A 21,732-nucleotide genomic window follows, 5' to 3' on the forward strand; every position below is an offset into this window, starting at 1 on the left:
TGCACCAACAGGAAACAGTCGAGAAAGCCGGCAGGATTAGGCACTACAATGTTGCTGGTAGTCTTCTTGCTACTTTGTTGCAGTTTTGCGAGCGTCCTGGAGCAGTCAGCGGTCGATCCTTGGCAGAATTTGAAGTGAGAGTTGAAGAGGAACTCTGATGAATTCTTGCAAGTCGTTATCTGCCGAAAAGCCCACTGGAGAGACCCTAAATAGCTCTCAGAGGAGGATTGGCCACCTAGTCAGGTAAGCACCTATCAGGAGGGGTCTTTGACGTCACCTGCTGGCACTGGCCACTCAGAGGCCTCCAGAGTGCCCTCACACCTCTGGATTCAAGATGGCAGAGGTCTGGGACACACTGGAGGAGCTCTGGGCACCATCCCTGGGGTGTTGATGGACAGGAGAGTGGTCACTCCCCTTTCCTTAGCCCAGTTTCGTGCCAGAGCAGGGACTGGGGGTTCCATAAACCTGTGTAGACTGGCGTATGCACGGAGGGCACCATCTGTGCCCTTCAAAGCATTTACAGAGGCTGGGAGAGGCTACCCCTCCCCAGCCTTTAACACCTATTTCCAAAGGGAGAGGGTGTAACACCCTCTCTCAGAGGAAATTCTTTGTTCTGCCTTCCTGGGACTGGGCTGCCCAGACCCCAGGAGGGCAGAACTCTGTCTGTGGGGTGGCAGCAGCGGTAGCTGCAGAGAAAAGCCCAGAAAGGGAGCTGGTTTGGCAGTACCCAGGGTCCATAGTTGAGCCCCCAGGATGCATGGGATTGGCATCCCAATACCAGATTTGGCATGGGGGGACAATTCCACGGTCTTAGACATGTTACATGGCCATATTCGGAGTTACCATTGTGAAGCTACATATAGGTAGTGACCTATATGTAGTGCACACGTGTAATGGTGTCCCGCACTCACAAAGCCAGGGGAAATGGCCCTGACCTATGTGGGGGCACCTTTGTTAGTGCAAGGGTGCCCTCACACTTAGTAACTTTGCACCTAACCTTCAGCAAGTGAAGGTTAGAAATATAGGTGACTTATAAGTTACTTAAGAGCAGTGAAAATGACTGTGAAATAACATGTGCGTTATTTCACTCAGGCTGCAGTGACAGTCCTGTGTAAGGGTTTGTCTGAGCTCCCTATGGGTGGCAAAAGAAATGCTGCAGCCCCTGGGGATCCCCTGGATCCCTAATACCCTGGGTACCTAGGTACCATATACTAGGAAATTATAAGGGTGTTCCAGTGTGCCAATTTAAATTGGTAAATGAAATCACTAACATACAGTGACAAATTTAAAAGCATAGAGAGCATAAGCACTGAGGTTCTGATTAGCAGAGCCTCAGTGACACAGTTAGTCACTACACAGGTATACACATTCAGGCCACAAACTATGAGCACTGGGGTCCTGGCTATCAGGATCCCAGTGAGACTGGCAAAAATAAACTGACATACACGTAAAAATGGGGGTAACATGCCAGGCAAGATGGTACTTTCCTACACAACCCCCCCACCACCCAAACGGGGGACAATAAGGCTAACCTTGCCCAGATGAGTCTTCGTTGTCTAAGTGGAAATATCTGGAGAGTCCATCTGTATTGGAGTGGGTACTCCCAGGTCTATGTTCCACTGTATAGTCCATTCACTGTAGGGAGATGGACCACCTCAACAATTTAGGATTTTCACCTTTCATTTGTTTAAGCCATAATAGAGGTTTGTGGTCTGTCTGAACAATAAAGTGAGTACCAAAGAGGTATGGTCTCAACTTTTTCAGGGCCCAGACCACAGCAAAAGCCTCCCTCTCTATGGCACACCAACGCTTTTCTCTAGGGGTCAACCTTCCGCTGATAAAAGCAACAGGTTGATCCTGGCCCTCAGTGTTAAGCTGTGATTGAACTGCCCCTACCCCTAATTAAGAAGCATCAGTTTGAACTATGAATTTTTTTGAGTAACAAGGGCTTTTAAGGACAGGTGCAGAGCACATGGCCTGTTTGAGCTCATCAAAAGCCTTTTGACAGCTAGCTGTCCATAGTACCTTTTTAGGCATCCTTTTGGATGTGAGGTCATTAAGAGGGGCAGCTATAGTGCCATAATTCTTAATGAACCTCCTGTAGTACCCTGTGAGGCCTAGGAAGGCTCTCACTTGGGTTTGAGTTGTAGGGCGAGCCCATTCTATAATGGTCTGGATCTTCCCCTGCAGTGGTGCAATCTGTTCCCCACCTACCAGGTGGCCCAGATAAACCACTTTCCCCTGCCCTATCTGGCACTTTGAAGCCTTGATAGTGAGGCCTGCCTTTTGTAGGGCCTCCAAAACCTTCCACAGGTGGACCAGGTGATCATTCCAGGTGGAGCTAAAGACAGCTATATCATCTAGATATGCTGCACTAAAGGCTTCCAATCCTTGGAGGACTGTATTCACCAACCTATGAAAAGTGGCAGGTGCATTTTTCAACCTAAAAGGCATAACAGTGAACTGATAGTGCCCTCCAATGGTTAAAAATGCTGTTTTAGGTTTAGCATCTTCTGACAACTTAATCTGCCAATACCCTGCAGTTAAGTCAAAAGTGCTTAGATACTTGGCAGAAGCCAGTGTATCTATCAGCTCATCTGCTCTGGGTATAGGGTGAGCATCAGTATTGGTTACTTGATTGAGACCTCTATAGTTCACACAAAACCTCATTTCCTTTTTACCATCTTTACTGTGAGGTTTTGGGACAAGAACCACTGGGCTACGCCAGGAGCTTTCAGAAGGTTCAATCACTCCCAGATCTAACATTTTCTGTACTTCTTGTTTAATGCAGTCTCTGAAATGGTCAGGCTGCTTATAAATCTTACTTTTGACAGGTAAACTGTCTCCAGTGTCAATTATGTGCTCACACCAGGCAGGTGTACCTGGGATCAGTGAGAAGAGGTCAGAGAACTGATCAAGGAGATTTATGCAGTTGTCCTTCTGCTGTTGTCCTTCTGCTCAGCAGTAAGGCAATCTGCAAGTACAACTCCCTCCACTAAGCCATCAGCTTCAGTGGTGGAGAAGTGGTCAGGGAGACGGTCACTCTCTTCTTCCTGCCCCTCATCAGTGCAGGGTTAAGTCAGCCCTGTCATAATAAGGTTTCAGGCGATTGACATGAAGCACCCTAAGGGGACTTCTGGCAGTGCCTTCATCTACCAAATAGGTGACCTCACCTTTTTTCTCCACAATGAGATGGGGTCAACTCCATTTGTCCTGGAGTGCTCTCGCGGCCACAGGCTTCAATAATCACACCTTCTGTCCTGGGTGGTACTGAGTCAGGACAGCCTTCTGGTCATGCCATTGCTTCTGGAGCTCTTGGCTGGCCTGAAGGTTTTTACTGGCCTTTTTCATGCCCTCAGCCATCCTTGATCTGAGGCCAAGTACATACTCCACAATGTCTTGCTTGGGAGCTTTTAAAGGTTGTTCCCAACCCTCCTTCACAAGAGCAAGAGGACCTCTTGCAGGGTGTCCAAAGAGGAGTTCACAGAGGCTGAAGTCCAATCCTTTCTGGGGTACCTCCCTGTAAGCAAAAAGGAGGCATGGCAACAGGACATCCCATCTCCTTCTGAGTTTTTCAGGGAGTCCTATGATCATGCCTTTAAGAGTTTTATTAAACCTCTCAACCAGTCCATTGGTCTGTGGATGATAAGGAGTAGTGAACTTGTAAGTTACACCACACTCATTCCACATAGCTTTGAGGTATGCAGACATGAAGTTACTACCTCTGTATGATACCACTTCCTTAGGGAAACCCACTCTGGAAAATATTCCCAGGAGGGCTTTTGCCACTGTAGTGGGCCTTAAGGGTATAGCTTCAGGATACTTAGTGGCACAAAGATAAATCTATTTCCTGAAGCTGTTGGGAGGGTCAAGGGAGCCAACAATGTCAACCCCTACCCTCTCAAAGGGCACCCCAACCACTGGTAGTGGAATTAAGGGGGTCTTAGGTGTGCCACCAGTCTTGCCACTGGCTTTGCAGGTCACACAGGACCGACAAAACTCCTTGGTGTCCTCTGACATATAGGGCCAGTGAAACAATGGAACAAGCCTGTCCCAAGTCTTACTTTGGCCCAAATGCCCAGCCAAAGGAATATCATGAGCCAAAGTCAGAAGAAACTCCCTATACTGCAAGGGGATGACTAATCTCCTGGCAGCTCCAGGTTTAGGGTCCCCTGACTCAGTATAGAGCAGGTTGTCTTCCCAATAGATGTTATGGCTATCAGTGATATCCCCATTCTGCTGTTTGACAGCTTCCTGTCTTAAACCCTCTAGTGTGGGACAGTTCTGCTGTGCCACACTCAGTTCTTCCCTAGCAGGCCCCCCTGCGCCCAAAAGCTCTGCAGTGTCTGCTGCCAGCTCATCTGGTGTAGGTTCTGCACAGAGAGAGGATTCCTCTTCCTCAAAAGGGGAATCTTTTGGAGAGGGAGGTATAGTGGGCAAGGATTTACCCTTTCTACCCCTAGCTTTTGGAAGCAGGGAAGAGGAGCGGATTAGGAGGAGGAGCAATAGCTGCTCCATCTTACTCCCGACTGCGGTTTTAAAGTAAAATGAAACTACTAATCAACACAGCTGGCTTCGTCCACTTTACATCGCCTTATATCTTTTGCAGAGATGTCTTTGACCAATAGTCAAGTCTTTTTCCTTGGCATTCATTGTGCCAGTCTGTTTATCTTTCTTTTGGTCAATAATTGCTGTTGGGTCCAAGGTTTTTGACAAATCTTTATTACTTCAGTAGGGTCACAGTTCTTCTGGCACATTGTAGGCACACTGGTCCACTTGGCTGTCATATGGTTTACAGTCACATCTATTTCAGACTGTTTATGTCTTTCCAGTCTACTTCCTACAAGGCCACAGAGTGTTATTTGGTTAACCAACATCTCTGCCGTGCATGTCAGTTAATGTAAAAAGTTGAGAGAATGGGCCTCTCTTCTCTGGATCTACCTCAGTTCCTTCAGTCACCTTTCCCACTCAAGCGGTGTCTGGGCACACCCCTCAATCCCTCAATGCCCCACGATTATGTTCCTGTGCAGCAGGCAGAGCAGATGGGATCCTCTCCACTGGTCACACTACTGAACACACTCTGTTTGGCAGCAAAGCTCCCCCATTCATTACCACCCAGTAGCAATCTCAAAAGCAGCTCCCACCAGCTATTCCAACCAAGTGCTAGCTTGCTTCATGATGTGCTGGTGGCTATCATTACAGGTCTTAGGGTCTTTGACACCACTCTTTGTTGCTGTTCAGCCTTGCTCAGCACCATTTACTAGTTTATTCTACTGTGGCACCTGTACGTAGTGTAGAGCTACATGTTTTCATCACCCTCTATCTGCTTGGCAGTCCTTTTAGGAGAAAATAGGCAGGGGCAGACCCATCTTGCAGTTGCTTTGGTGTCTCACCAGGGATTGACTTCCATACAATTAGCAACTCCGATGTTTGGCTGCCCACTCTGTCATCCCCAGGGAGCAGGATCGGTATATCCTGGGCACAATGATGTCTCACATGGAGCTCCTCTAAGTAGCCATTTTAGCCAGGAAAGCTGAAAAATGTGCACTGTTCCTAATTTATTCACATTTAACGTCTTCATAATTAAGCACAGTTAATATGTTTTTCTTTTCTCCCCATCCTTCACCTCTCAAATAGTAGCTGAGCAATGACTTCAACATAAAGGGCTTTTATAAGAGGAATATTGTCATTGTTCCATGGAAGTTGTCAAATCATTTGAGCCTTTCCACTGCAGTTTCAGCTTTTTCATTCACTTGAATATATGTAGCTGGCAAGTGAGGCCACTAAAATTATGTAGTCTCAACTATTTATCTTCCTGTTTTCAGACCTAATGATTCACTGTTTCTGTTTTTTATATATTTTTTTTACCATAGAGTAATTACTTATAACTTTTGGCAGTAAATCACCAATTTATTTTCATCTAAGCACTTTCTACTCAGTTTGTTTTGATGAGCTATATACAATTGTGCTATCAACCATACATGTCAGAATATATATTCTTCCACACTAATTTTCAGAAAATTTCTACTTTTACACTTTTACTCAAGTAACTCTTGAAAATGTTCAAAATGTTAGAGGATAAAATACATCTCTTTTTTAGCCCTGTAAAGAGGAACGTACGCATGATTGCCAAATAAATGTAGAAAAAAATGAATTAAACTGCAGTTTGTTTATATACACGTCCCTTTCGCTGACTAATTGTTCCCCACAGCAAAGCAAGGGGTGGAGCTCTGAAACTCATTAAGTCTTCCCTGCAGACAGCGCATGCGCTGTCCGCTGGGAGGAGTATTGTTTATTATAAACAACTTGGAGGCCAACCATTGCTTACTGTTCGTTAACATCATTGTCACACTTCGTTTCTGACTCCTAATTAGCCAGCGCGTGGGGGGACGTCACTTCCTCTCTGTCTGTGAAGCATGGACCAAGACAGATTAATTTTAATATTGTTCATCCGCTGCTCACACAGTGACTGAGGTACCATTCCTTCTTCCCTCCCACCACCCTTGTCCATGGTGTTTCTTCCAACTCCTATCCTCCCCTTTGAGTTGTTTCTTACCCTACAACCACAATCCCCCACCACCACCACCACCACCCACAATGTCTCAGAGAGTCATCATCAAACTACCCGATTTTCAGCTCTGGGTAATCTTTGGTTTAAATCTCAGACAATCTGTTCTTTTTGCATCTTCTCACAAAAAGGTCGTTGTTACGCAATATCATTCACCATTATAATTGAGTACTGAGCACATCTGCTTCTCCTATTTGGAGAAGGCTTTTACCATTTGTAGCTCCATCTTCTCTGTCCCCAACCTGTACAATATATGTTGCAACCTTGCTCACTAGCCCCTTGCAGTCTCAAACACATTTAGTTTAAACAAACCAGTTCTCGCAGAAGCACAGCACATACCAACGAGCTCCTGCATCAGCGCAAAGGCATTAGATATTTATATAGATCATAGTCGAGTTCATTTGCAACATTACATTTATATAACCCAAGAGTTAGAAGCTCTATATGAAAATTCAGTGGCAACTTGGGAAACCTTCCAAACCACATAATGCCACTCCACTGCACACTGTGTCACTCCACACCATGCTACACAATCCTACTCCACATAACGCCACTCCATGCCATACAATTCTACTCCACACAATTCCAACCCACTCGACTCCATCCCATTGGACACAATTCCACTCTACATCTCCAAATTTCACACTACAAAAATCCACTTCATGCAATTCCAAGCCACATAATTTCATTACCCACAATTCCACTCAACACCAAACAATTAGACTTCACACAATTCCACACCACTCCAAGCCATACAATTTCACACTGCATAATTCCACTCCACACGACACCATTCCACTCCAAACCACACAATTCCACTTAAGGCACACAATTCCACCCAAGGCACACAATTCCACTCCACACCCATCAACGCAACTCTACGCCACACAATTCTACACCACACAATTCCACTCTACTCAATTCCAGTCCCCACCACACAATTCACACACCACTCCATTTCATGCCACACAATTCCACATTACATAATTCCACTCACTTCAGGCCACACAATTTCACTCAATTCAATTCAATTCCAAGTCAAACAGTTCCACAAATTCTACTCCACTCCACACAATTTCATGCAACACCATTCCATGCCACACTACTTAAGACACTTCCGCTTAAAGTTTCACTGCATGCCACACATTTCCACTCAGCTCCATTCCATGCCACATAATTCCATACCACTCTACACCAAACAATTCCACTTCATGCCACACAATTCCAGCTCACACCAGACAATTCCACTCTAAACTTTTTGCTACATTCCAAACACTTGCAGTCCACTTCACTCTACACAGTTCCATTCCATGCAACACAATTCGACTCCACACAGCGCCATTACACAATATCACTCTATACCACACAATGAAACTCCACACCACACAATGCCACTCCAAACCACGTCACACAATGCCTGTTCACACAAGGCAAATCCATTCCACTCACTGCCACTCTACTCCACAAAATGCCACACCACTGAATGTCTACTCCACTCTGCACAATGCCACTCCTTTCCACACCTTTTCACTCCACATAATGCCACTCCACACCTCCCCACAATGCCACTCTGCACAATGCCACCTCAATCCACACCCCAAAATGCCATTCAACACCACACAATGCCACTCCATGTCATACAATGCCACTCCATGTCACACAGCCACTCCATGCCACACAATGCTAACCCACACCATAGCATACTACTCTACTCCACTCCAACAAAGCCAATAGACCTCACATAGGGCAATACTTATTGGCTTTGCCATTTCTTTTTTTGACTTTGATCCTTCTGCTTCTAAGCCGCCTCACTGTTTCTCACAGGGCCTGCCCTTAGGTTGTGAATGAAGTGTGTGTGGGACATGTGTGTGGTGCACCAGGACACCAGCACCACCAAGTGACAGGGAACTGACAGTCACAGAATGCTTCCTGTGCGTATCTATAATTGGAATTATAGGTCGAAACAGCAGCCGCAAATCTCAAGGGGAGAGGTATGGGTAGTGAAAAAATAAGTAAATAAAATAAACTTGCCTTCACGAACGCTGCCATCTCCTGCTGCTTCGCTCCTCTTCCTCAATGTGGTGTCCCAGCATTAACTAGGACACCGGCACACAATCAAAGCAGCGCCAGGATTGGTCTGAGCAGCTTGGGCTGCTGCTCAGACACAACCCTGGGGCCTGTTCAGCTTCACCAGCCTAGCTGTTCAACACAGGGAGCACTGTAATTGTCTCTCCAGCTCCCAATGTTCCATGCAGTGTGGCAATTGCATTTTCTTCTACATATTCAGTTTGTGACTTTCTGGGAACTTACTGAAGTCTCCAGAGCATCAGAAACTGAAAAATATCATGTAGGGAATGGGCAGGGAAGAAGTGTGACTAACTACCTTCTCTATTTACAATGGTCATACATTTGTTTAGTAACAAAATAGTCAATCAATTTATATATCAGACGTTTTTTAGAGTGCGACTTGTCACACGTGAGAGCATACAGGCACTGGCAAGGTCCAGGGTCTCAGTCAAAGAGCCAGGTTTTCAGCATCCTATGGAACTCCTGTAGAGTAGGGGAGGTAATGAGGCGGAGCAGAGGTGTCTTGAGGGTTTGGACTATCAGGTGGTGGTTGACGTAGGCAGGTCCCGAGTTGTACCGGGCCTTGAACACGTGCGTGAGGAGCCTGAACTGGTATCTCTTCTGAACCAGGAGCCAGTGTAGTTTTTTTGAGGTAGGGGTGATGCTGCTGCAACAACGAGGGAAATCCAGGATGTCCTGCCGTGGCGCTCTGGGTGGTCTGTAGTCTTTGAACTAGGTGGGCCTCGATGCCCACATAGAGGGTTTTTCCGTAGTCCAGTCGACTGCTGACAAGGGCTTGGGTGCTGGTACATCACACGTTTTAGGGAAGTTGCTTAAAAATCTTCTGTAACATGTGCAAGATGAAGAAGCATGAAGATGATACTGAGTTGACTTAAAACTTTATGGTGAGTTTGTTCTCCAGGATGATACCAAGGTTCCTGGCGTCTCAGTTGGGGTTGGAGTGGGCCCTAGTTCTGTGGGCCACCAGGAGGGATCTCAGAGGGAGTTGTCGCTGCCGAAAATCAAGAATTCCCTCTTCTCTTTGTGAAATTGAAGCAGTTATTCCTCATTTAATTAGCAGCACTGGTCATGCATTGGTGGAAGCTGGTTCTAGTGGAGGTGGAGTTTTCTGAGAGGGTGAGGATGAGTTGCATGTCATTGGTCTAGGATATAATGTTGAGTCATAGGGATCTGACTATGTTGGCAAGGGGGGATATGTAGATGTTGAAGAGTGATGAGCCTCGATCTACTCTGCATTTGATTGGTTTGTGTTCGGACGTGTAGTGTAGAAGGTGGACCCATTGTGTTCTGTTGGTGAGGAGGGAGGAGGTCCGTCTAATGGAAACTCCTTGGATGCCTACGTAATGAAGTTTGCCGATGAGCCTGTGGTGGGAGATGGTGTCGAAAACCAACGAGAGATGGAGGAGGATAAGAGTGGGTGTCTCTCCTTTGTTGAGGAGGGCCTGGATGTTGTCTGTGACCATGATCAGGGCTGTCTTGGTGCTGCAGGTGCTGGGGAATCCGGATTGGCAGTTGTCCAGGAGGTGACTGTGTTCAGGTAGATGTTGAGTTATTGGTTAATGGCTTTGGCCTGTGAAAGACAGCAGAGAGATTGGCCTGCAGTTGCTGAGTTTATTGAGGTCCACTGAAGAATCCTTCAGCAGGTTTTGATTTCTGCATGCTGCCATTCTTCTGGGAAGGTGGCAGAATTCAGGCAGGTAAAGATTAGGGTGGAACATTTTAGGACGCTCCTCGATGTTCCGAGGTTGAAAATGGGGTGGGGCCATGGGTTGAGCGGGGCTCCTGAGCAGATGGATTTCATGACTATGATGGTGTCCTAAGTGATGAGGTGGTTCCAGGTGCCTAGCCTTGGGATGAAAGTTTGTGTGGAGGTATGGCCATTTAAAGAGACTTCGGGCTTGAGTTGGGGGTTGAAGTTTCTGCAGATTTTTGCAGTTTTTTCATGGAAGAAATTTGAGAGGCTGTCGCACTGGTCCTGAGAGGGAGAGATGTTGCTTGTCACCATTGTGGGCTTCCTGAATCCCTCGACTATGCACAAGAGCTCCATAATGTTGTTAATGTCCTGAGGTTCTTGGTGTACCAGCTGGCTTGCTTGTTGGATCTTTGTGTTTCTTGTTCTTAATGGGGTGACGATGTCAGTGCAGTCAGTGATCCAGGCTTTGAAGCTTCTGATGTCCTGGTTCACATTGACATGGTGTTTGGGAGGGTTGAGGGTGAGGGTGTTGCTCTATTTGGTCTCCGAATCCTTGTTCCAGTTATGACGGGTGACACGGATTGTGTCGGGGGTCGTAATTATGAAGTGGATGATTGTGGGGTCCGTCCATGTGAGTTTGATGGTGTGACTGTATATGATGCAGGACACACGACCCCACGCACATCGCAGGACACACGTGTCCTGCGATGTGCGTGGGGTCGTGTACAAGTTGGGTACGTTTGGTGTTATTCATGCCCTCGAGGAGGTTGGCGGAGTGGAAGGGGTGGAGTCGCATCCTAATCACAGAGGCATGTTATGAGTGCAAGAAATAAGTAGAAAACTACAAGACCATCATTGTTTTTCCTAAAGACATCTTTAACCCCAATGAAATTTGCTGCAGGACGACTAGGTTATTAGTTGAAATATTTAAACGTGAAAAGGACGCCTACACCCCGTTTTTGACACTTTATAGTAGAGAACATAAAAGGGCAGTATACAGTCACACCCAGACTGGCCAAGCAACCAATCTTTCATTAACTATTCCTAGGCATATACCTAAAAATACAGCAGTTATATTCCAGTCAGTTAAATTACAATATCTAAAACCAGGTGGATATAACACACAGATCAAGCTTACTTTCTGGAGGCCTGTAAACTCCTTATTAATTTCTTCCAGCTTGTTGGCTATGAGCTCCACAGACTTCTCCAAATCTTTAAGTTTCCTTAATTCTGCATCCTCCTCTGGGCTGTTCTGAACGATAGAAATAGAAAAATATACAAAGTAGTTGTCAACTATATTTGTAAATGTAAAGTAACATTCAACTCATCTGTGAATTCTTTGTACAGCACAACGCAACAACCACAAATAATTGCTGTGACGAGGATTTCCTATTTCAGTTGTCCAAAGAACAAACATTAGGTCCTATTGTTAACAAAAAAACTCATACATTTACTCCTTTAAACTTACCCACACTTTGTAGTATGTTTCTGACGCAGTTTTCCAGAGTAATTCTGGAATGTTTTTGCAAATGCAAAATTCCTTTTCTTTAAAGGAACGTTTGCATTTGTAAAAATATCAGTTGCTTGTTTAGATATGGGTAAATCCTCTGCATTACCGCGACTGAGCTAAAAACGTAATTTTTTCTGAAAGGGAAAATATTTTTCTGTGTGAATAAAAACTCTTTGCCCTAAAACACCATCTCTCCATTTCCACAATGGATACAGATTTATTGAAGCTCTTTTGCCGTATCCATTGAGGGGCGTGTCTTAAAGGGGTTTATGAATAAACACAGACATCTGGGATCGTTCACTTATTTTCTTAAGCACTCGCACCTTAGAATATTAGGAACTTGCTGGGATATGTCCCATTCCGGAATCTTCCCACAGTCCGCTCTCTGTAGATCTTGTGTGCCTACTGGAAAATGAGGGTGTGGTGCTTCAGAGCAGGGAGGCAGCAGAACATCAGGACTTCAAGTACCAGGCAACCTAGTGGATAGTGAGATGCAACTGGGCAGTCTCCACCTGTATGCAGCTAGGGGAATAGGTTACTAGCTTCAGAAATGGCACCAAGGCCACACATAGAACAGTTGTATCCCTGCACACCCAGCTCCAGGGTAGTCATATCAGTGCCTGCTGAAACCCAGAGTAGCCTGTCTGTGTCCTGTCAATTTTGTCATATCCTGAAACACATCTAGAAATACCCAGCACTGGCCGTACCAACAACTGTGATACACCATATTTACCCCAATGGATTTGGGCGAACCGTGTGCAGGTATGCCAAGCAGTGTGCTCCCTCCCCCCTTCTATAAAAGTCAACAATCTGATTCCCATAGTCTCCAATGTTCACTTAAGAGGGTGCCAAAGTTAACAATCAACAATTTAGGGAAAAAAACAACCCTTTTTGACAAATGCATTAATTGTTTTTATCACACTAGTAAATATTATTCAGTCATCCGGACAGAGTTCATAGATGCCACCTGGGCTCACAACCCTGTTAACTCTGTAACTATTATTACCATTAGGCAGGGGTGCAACTAGGCTTGACCTTCCGGCGAGAGGGCTAACACTTCCAGTAAGTGGTGTGGGTAAGGCATTTCAATCAATGCAGTTAGGGAGATCTTTTTATCCACAAGGGAAAAGAACTGATGAATTGTGTAGTTAAAGCATATTGGGCAGGACCAATCTTACCATTATTGAGAGACTGGATTCCATGGCTACCTATAGATTTGTCACTTAGGCTAAGTTGTTTAGTTGTGGGCTTAGTTACTGGGGTCATATTGTTGATGGGTGGCGTTTGAACCACGTGCTGCATATGACTATTTCAATCTCCAACCTGTTTGTTACACTGTTGTTAGATACCATCCATTTTTGATCACTTGAGGCAATATCTATTTGATAATGAGTCAAAGTGAGATGGCTTTTCATATTTAAATATCATTTGTGTATTATCTACATAACAGTAACAGTTAAAATTGAAGTAGAAGATGAAGTTCAGTAGAAAGCAAAGGCAAATGCTAAAGAGGAGTTAGAATTATTGGGTACATCAATTGTCAAGTGAATGGAGCTGATCTGAAGGAATACGGTGAGATGATGATCTGTCTGATAGAAAAGATGCAATCTGCTTTAGTTTGCTACCTGCACTTTGATGTTGGTGAGTCCCTGTAGAAGCTCTGGATGATGAACAGTAACAAATTCAAATGCGAAGTCAAGTAGTAAGCATGCTGGTTCCCCAATGCAGGATTTTGCATTGAAATAGGTCTTTCAATCTTTTATCTTATTGCCTCAATAGTGGCCAAATGGTTAGATAAACTCATGATTCAATACCTGTTTGTTTTAGGGAGGGTTTATTTAAGACTTTTGGAGTTTTTTTTTTTAAAAGATACGTGTATTTAAGGGGTTGTTGACAATTCTGGCTGGATTAGCTCGGGAGCTATTCAAGAGAACATAGGTCTGTCAGTGATTCTGCTGGCCTACAAGTATTTGCAGCACTGGTGAAGTCTTCTCTGGTCAGGAGGTTAAAGATGAGTAACTGTGGTTGTTTTCATCTTTTGTTACCTGGTGAACTAAGCTGTACTGCTGAAACTCTGTTTGAGCGGTGAAGAGGCAACAAGGGACATTGAAACTGGTGGGTGAGAAGTTATTCAGGTGTGCCTTGCAAACAAAAAGAGGGAGTGGTGAGGAGGCATTTCACTGTGTTGTTACTGGAATGAGTATATCCTAAGGTACTACCACGTCAGGTGTTGTGATTGGCTGACCGTATTTCCTCTGAACTCTTCGAGCGAGGCTGTTGTTTGTGACCTTGAGACTTCTCATCTGGTCTACAGGCCACTCAACACCTCTCCCTATTCGGATCACCTGTCCAATGTTAAAGGCTCTTAGCCACTGTCAGCTGGGATTTATTGGGAGGTATTACTGTAGCAAGGCAGTTATCAGGTCTCCAGTCTCGTTAACTTTAATAGCTCAAATCAGATTTCCTTGCTACATCATCCCAGGATGTTCTTCAGGAATAAAGAAAATCTTCACACTGCTCACCATATACAGGGTGAGGAGTAGCTATTCCTCCATGAGTGCAGAGAAATAATGTATATTTAGGCCAGTGGTTATACACTGAGACAAGAATATACACTTGAATCTGCATAACAATAGATTTATTGGAGTCAACTAAATGAGTACACAGTGAAAAGACTATAAGAGAAGCTATATTAATTTAGGAAAACATATTGCCAGAACTTGTGGTTGGAACAGGAATATCCCCTGTAATGGGTATTTTAGAAACGGGGTCTCTAGTTGGCAGTGGTTTGCACCATGTCCAGCTAGGGACCTTCACTCTACTCAGGGTAAGGAAGTCACTCAGCTAAGAGAACCCCCGCCCACCACCTTGGTACCTTGTCAAGGGCAATGTGTTACGTATTTGTACACACACACACAGAAACACAGTGAAAACACCACAAAAGTACTCCACACCAGCTTACGAAAATAGTCAATATTTATCTAGAGTAAAACAAGACCAAAACAACAAAGCTCCAACATTCACAAGTAACGATAACGATTTTCAAAGATTAACTGTAGTACAGCGCTTAGAAACACAATAGCTCCAACTGGGCTATCAAGACTTCTTGACGGAGTCATCTACAACAGTCCGACGCCACTCACGAGGGAGTGCAGGCCTATCACAAGACGTTGCACGGAGTCGAGCAGGTGAGGTGTAGTTGGAGCTGGTGCAGCATCAGTTCCTTACTACTCGGCAGGGGAGTTGAGGTGTTGGTTCCTTATGATTGCAGGGGAGGTGATGCAGCGTTGGTGGCAATGCGTCCGTTCCTTATGGCAAGGCAGGTTCGATGGATCCAGCAGGTCAAGGCGTGAGGCATCAATTTAGTAGTGTTGCAATCATACTACAGGGTCCAATGACTTTGGAGACACAGCAGTCTGGACGGACAATGTGGAGGGACTTCAGAGGCACTGCTGCGGCATCGGTCCTGCGGTGGACGTCGTGGTCGTTGTCCTCTGAGAGAAACATGGCTCTGGTGCGGCACCGGTCCAACCGGTTCTGGACGATGATGCACTAGTTTCTTCCTTGTTGCACCAGATCTCGCTCCCAAGGCCCAGGAACTGGATTTGGCACCACTTGTCAAGTCAGGACTCTCAGCAAAAGAGCCCAGGAGCTGGCAACTGAAGTATTTGATATCCCCAAGACTTCTTAACAGGAGGAAAGCTCAGTTCAAGCCCTTAGAGAACCTTTGGAAGCAGGATGTACAAAGCCAAGTCCAGTCCTTTCACTCCCATGACAGACGAAGCAGGCCAGCACAACAAAGCAACAGACAGAGTGGCAGTCCCTCCTACAGCATCCAGCTCTTCTTCCTGACAGGATGTCCTCAGTCCAGAAGGTTTCTAACTCTGTGGTGTCAGAAATCCAGTACTTATACCCATTTCTGTTTTTGAAGTAGGCAGACTTCAAAAAGAAGTATTTGTAGTGCACAAGACCCTGCTTTTCACCGCCTGGCCGCAGACAAACTCCAGAGACTGCTTTGTGTGAGGACTGGCACATCCCTATTCACATGCAAGTGTCAGCTCCTCCCACCACTCTAGCTCAGGAAGATCAGTCAGCCTGGTGATGGGTCATCAGGATATGCAGTGCACACCCCAGTTCAATTTGTAGGATTGCCTAGAGTGAATACACAAACAGCACAACATCACATCCTGACCCAGATGTGTATTCAGCACATAGGCAGAGGCACAGAATGGTTAAGCAAGAAAATGGCCAATTTCTAAAAGTGGCATTTTCAAACTCACAATTCGAAAAACAACTTCAATAAAAGATGTATATTTATACTGTGGGTTTAGATACCCCCAAACTCCATCTCTATCTGCTCCCAATGGGAAATACCACTTAAAAGATGTTACCCTTTGGAAGAGATAGTCCTTGCAATTGTGAAAAACAAATTTAGCAGTAGTTCACTATCAGGACAAGTAAAACACACCAGTACATGTCCTACATTTGACATACACTGCACCCTGCCCAGGAAGCTGCCTTGGGCTTACTTTAGGGGTGACTTATATGTAGAAATATGGAAGTTTTAGGCCTGACAAGTGGGTGCACTTGCCAGGTTGAAGTGGCAGTTTAAGACTGGGCACACAGACACTGCAATGGCAGGCCTGAGACATGTTTGTAGGGATACTCATGTGGGTGGCACAATCAGTGCTGCAGACCCACTGGTAGCATTTGATTTACAGACCTTGTGCACAACTGGTGCACTATACTAGGGATTTACTCGTAAATCAAATATGCCAATTGTGGATAAACAATCACCAATACCATTTAGATAGGGAGCACTTGCACTTTAGCACTGGTCAGCAGTGGTAAAGGGCCCACCGTCCTAGAGCCAGTAAAAAAGAACTGTAGCACACAGTCAGAAACAGGAGGTCAGAGGCAAAAAGAGATAACCCTGCAAAATGGGCCATTTCCAACAATGTACACTACTGTTGCCCTATCCTAAGTGTCCAACTGCAAGTATCTGAGATCTCATTTTTTTTTTTTTTTTTGGACCTAGCCTCACACTAACCTAGTGTTTGAGCAGATAGCTATGCCTGTCTCTTGATGCGAGTGAGGTCCTGGAAAGGTGCAATAAGCATGCCCTCATTTTGCTGACTGTGGACCCCATCCCAGTCACAGGTTTAGTAAATAGAGCAGTGGTGCAGCATAGAGTATTTTGAGAAACTATAGTCATGACCAGACCTTTTTGTCTGTGCCACTGGAGTAGAGGCCTACCGGCCCTATTCGTGAGAAGTTCTGCTTCATTGAGCTAACACTAATACTTGTGCTAACTGTAGGAAAGTACCATCTTGCCTGGCATGTTACCCCCATATTTCACTGTATATATGTTGTTTTAGTTGTATGTGTCACTGGGACCCTGCCAGCCAGGGCCCCAGTGCTCATAAGTGTGCCCTTTGTGTGTTCCCTGTGTGATGACTAACTGTCTCACTGAGGCTCTGCTAACCAGAACCTCAGTGGTTATGCTCTCTCATTACTTTCAAAATTGTCACTAACAGGCTAGTGACCAATTTTGCCAATTCACATTGGCATTCTGGAACACCCTTATAATTCCCTAGTATATGGTACTGAGGTACCCAGGGTATTGGGGTTCCAGGAGATCCCTATGGGCTGCAGCATTTCTTTTGCCACCCATAGGGAGCTCTGACAATTCTTACACAGGCCTGCCACTGCAGCCTGAGTGAAATAACGTCCACGTTATTTCACAGCCATTTACCACTGCACTTAAGTAACTTATAAGTCACCTATATGTCTAACCTTTACCTGGTAAAGGTTGGGTGCTAAGTTACTTAGTGTGTGGGCACCCTGGCACTAGCCAAGGTGCCCCCACATTGTTCAGGGCAAATTCCCCGGACTTTGTGAGTCCGGGGACACCATTACACGTGTGCACTATACATAGGTCACTACCTATGTATAGCGTCACAATGGAAACTCCGAACATGGCCGTGTAACATGTCTAAGATCATGTAATTGTCACCCCAATGCCAGAACAATTCCATGATCCCCAGAGTCTCTAGCACAGACCCGGGTACTGCCAAACTACCTTTCCCGGGGTTTCACTGCAGCTGCTGCTGCTGCCACCGCTGCCAACCCCTCAGACAGGTTTCTGCCCTCCTGGGGTCCAGCCAGGCTTGGCCCAGGAAGGCAGAACAAAGGACTTCCTCAGAGAGAGGGTGTTACACCCTCTCCCTTTGGAAAAAGGTGTCAGGGCTGGGGAGTAGTAGCCTCCCCAGCCTCTGGAAATGCTTTGATGGGCACAGATGGTGCCCATCTCTGCATAAGCCAGTCTACACCGGTTCAGGGATCCCCCAGCCCTGCTCTGGCGTGAAACTGGACAAAGGAAAGGGGAGTGACCACTCCCGTGACCTGCACCTCCCCTGGGAGGTGCCCAGAGATCCTCCAGTGTGCTCCAGGCCTCTGCCATCTTGGAAACAGAGGTGCTGCTGGCACACTGGACTGCTCTGAGTGGCCAGTGCCAGCAGGTGACGTCAGAGACTCCTTCTGATAGGCTCATACCTGTGTTGCTAGCCTATCCTCCTTCCTAAGTAGGCAAACCTCCTTTTCTGGCTATTTAGGGTCTCTGCTTTGGGGAATTCTTTAGATAACGAATGCAAGAGCTCATCAGAGTTCCTCTGCATCTCTCTCTTCACCTTCTGCCAAGGAATCGACCGCTGACTGCTCTGGACGCCTGCAAAACCGCAACAAAGTAGCAAAGACGACTACTGCAACCTTGTATCGCTGATGCAGCCGCCTTCTTGTCTGCTTTCCTGGTGGTGCATGCTGTAGGGGTAGTCTGCCTCCTCTCTGCACTAGAAGCTCCAAAGAAATCTCCCGTGGGTCGACGGAATCTTCCCCCTGCAACCGCAGGCACCAAAAGACTGCATCACCGGTCCTCTGGGTCCCCTCAGCATGACGAGCGTGGTCCCTGGAACTCAACAACTCTGTCCACGTGACTCCCATAGTCCAGTGACTCTTCAGTCCAAGTTGGGTGGAGGTAAGTCCTTGCCTCCCCACACTAGACTGCATTGCTGGGTACCGCGTGATTTGCAGCTGCTCCGGCTCCTGTGCACTCTTCCAGGATTTCCTTTGTGCACAGCCAAGCCTGGGTCCCCGAAACTCTAACCTGCAGTGCACGACCTCCTGAGTTGTCCTCCGGCGTCGTGGGACCTTCTTTTGTGACTTCGGGTGAGCTCCGGTTCACTCTTCTTCGTAGTGCCTGTTCCGGCACTTCTGCGGGTGCTGCCTGCTTCTGTGAGGGCTCCTTGTCTTGCTGGGCGCCCCCTCTGTATCCTCACGCAATTGGCAACATCCTGGTCCCTCCTGGGCCACAGCAGCATCCAAAAACCCTAACTGCGACCCTTGCAGATAGCAAGGCTTGTTTGCGGTCTTTCTGCATGGAAACACCTCTGCAAGCTTCTTCACGACGTGGGACATCCATCCTCCAATTGGGAAGTTCCTAGTCCTCTTCGTTCTTGCAGAATCCACAGCTTCTACCATCCGGTGGCAGCTTCTTTGCACCCTCAGCTGGCATTTCTTGGGCATCTGCCCACTCACGACTTGAGTGTGACTCTTGGACTTGGTCCCCTTGTTCCACAGGTACTCTCGTCTGGGAATCCATCGTTGTTGCATTGCTGGTGTTGGTCTTCCTTGCAGAATTCCCCTATCACGACTTCTGTGCTCTCTGGGGAACTTAGGTGCACTTTACGCCTACTTTTCAGGGTCTTGGGGTGGGCTATTTTTCTAACCCTCACTGTTTTCTTACAGTCCCAGCGACCCTCTACAAGCTCACATAGGTTTGGGGTCCATTCGTAGTTCGCATTCCACTTTTGGAGTATATGGTTTGTGTTGCCCCTATACCTATGTGCTCTCATTGCAATCTATTGCTATTACTGCATTATTTTGGTATTGTGTACATATATCTTGTGTATATTTGCTATCCTCATACTGAGGGTACTCACTGAGATACTTTTGGCATATTGTCATAAAAATAAAGTACCTTTATTTTTAGTATATCTGTGTATTGTGTTTTCTTATGATATTGTGCATATGACACCAGTGGTATAGTAGGAGCTTTGCATGTCTCCTAGTTCAGCCTAAGCTGCTCTGCTAAGCTACCTTTTCTATCAGCCAAAGCTGCTAGACACCTCTTCTACACTAATAAGGGATACCTGGACCTGGTGCAGAGTGTAAGTACCCCTTGGTACTCACTACAAACCAGGCCAGCCTCTAACACTAACATCCCAAGTTTATGTTGTGTGTTAATGTATGTGGCTTGTGTAGTACATACAGCATGTTTGTGAGAGAGTAAAATAGGCCTGCTGCATTCTTTTTGAAATCCTCTAGCCTGCTCCTGTGCACAAGATAGAAGTGAGACTATTTTCCTTGAGTGGGATCTTATTGCTGACATTTCTGAAGCTGGAAGGAGGAGACCTAGACATTGAAGTGGTGGGCACAGGAAACAAGACTTCTTTAGAAATTACCATAGCAACAGGCCAACCCCACTAGTACTTCCATCCCCCACTGTTGCCGGTAAACTTTATTCTGTGTTCATTTGCTTCTTTTCCTGTACATTACATTGCTGTCGCTCACCGCATGGGGAGCCTTTCATTACCATGGTGAGGGCAAACTCCACCCCCTTCAAGCCACCATACTCGGGAGCCCCTGCATGACAAGCCTCCCTCTCGTTAACATCCCCATCTTTGAAATGAAGACACCATGTACCTCATGGTCGGATTCTGTTATGCAGAGAGTCTAAAAGATGCAGCCCACCCTTGTGATTCTGCCTATTAAAGATACAGATTAATATATGGCCTATTTAATTTACCTAGGTAGCCCTCTACATGAGATTCGATTTTTAAGTTTCCCTTGGGATTAGTTCCTAATGAACATTAATTGTGTTTTGTGCTTTTTATACATAATATTACAACTATGTTGTTGGTAAAATACATTGAATTACCTCCTTCTTTCACTGCCCCTTGCATGCAGTTCCCAAGCAGGGTTCCCCGTTCAAGTCATTATATTTTGTTGAGCACTTGTGGTGTGTTGCACCATTACTGGTTTCTTTTGCCTCTTTCAGGTATGAACTCTAATATGCCACAATTCGCACCTTTGGTCCATTCTATCCTTCTTATTAAGAAGTCTCTCCATTTAGTTTGTTTTTAGGTGTCCCATACATTGTTATGGTACCGAGGAGACCCCATATTATTAAGAGGGTCAAAACGCTGTCAATAGAGCTAAATGAACATTGTAACTCAACCCTTTGAGTTTTAAAAGAGTCTGACTGCCACGCCTACATTTATTTCAGGTTGTATGCTACAGTGCAGTCTCTCTAGAAATGCTGTTCCAAGTGTAAAATGCGGATTGGTGGGCAACCTTGCTGGAGTGCAACAAGAACACCTGCGACTGACCTTGCTGCTTAAATCGTGAGCTGTGCCTTTGGCAAACATGGACACCAAAACCCAGAGCTGTGCCCATGATAGCCATCTCCACCAAAGTGAACAACTGCCCATGGTGGTGGCTATCATCAAAGCCAAGACATGTGCCTGTGGTGGTCACCAGTGCCACTTTTTCAAATTGTGCCCTTTGGCTAACAGTGTGCCGCAGTGTCACCATTTTCCGAATGATAGCCCATTTGCTGTTCAATGCTGAGTAACCCAGAAGTGGGTCCAATATCTGCCATGGGCCCCCACCAACAAAGGGTATCTCCATTCCCCAAAGGACTCTAACCTGTCGCAGCCTACCTAGATCGAAGGCTGCTCTTGCAACTACAATGACTCATCCCAGTAGTGGGAAAGATTGGACTTGTGTGCTGCCGAAAAGTCAGGAAGACCTGCG

The 21,732-nt window shown here is 46.0% G+C and overlaps 1 protein-coding gene across 2 annotated transcripts in view; it reads right to left on the reverse strand.

The window, feature by feature from the left end:
- BAG1 (BAG cochaperone 1) overlaps positions 1-21,732 on the reverse strand; it is a 290,841-nt gene that overhangs the window by 136,367 nt on the left and 132,742 nt on the right. For both annotated transcript variants that reach the window (XM_069219546.1, XM_069219547.1), the window contains one exon: positions 11,488-11,601. In XM_069219546.1, the coding sequence (XP_069075647.1) occupies positions 11,488-11,601 (114 nt within the window). The remainder of the gene's footprint in view (positions 1-11,487; positions 11,602-21,732) is intronic.

Source organism: Pleurodeles waltl, chromosome 2_2, assembly GCF_031143425.1.
Source record: "Pleurodeles waltl isolate 20211129_DDA chromosome 2_2, aPleWal1.hap1.20221129, whole genome shotgun sequence".
Taxonomy (NCBI): domain Eukaryota; kingdom Metazoa; phylum Chordata; class Amphibia; order Caudata; family Salamandridae; genus Pleurodeles; species Pleurodeles waltl.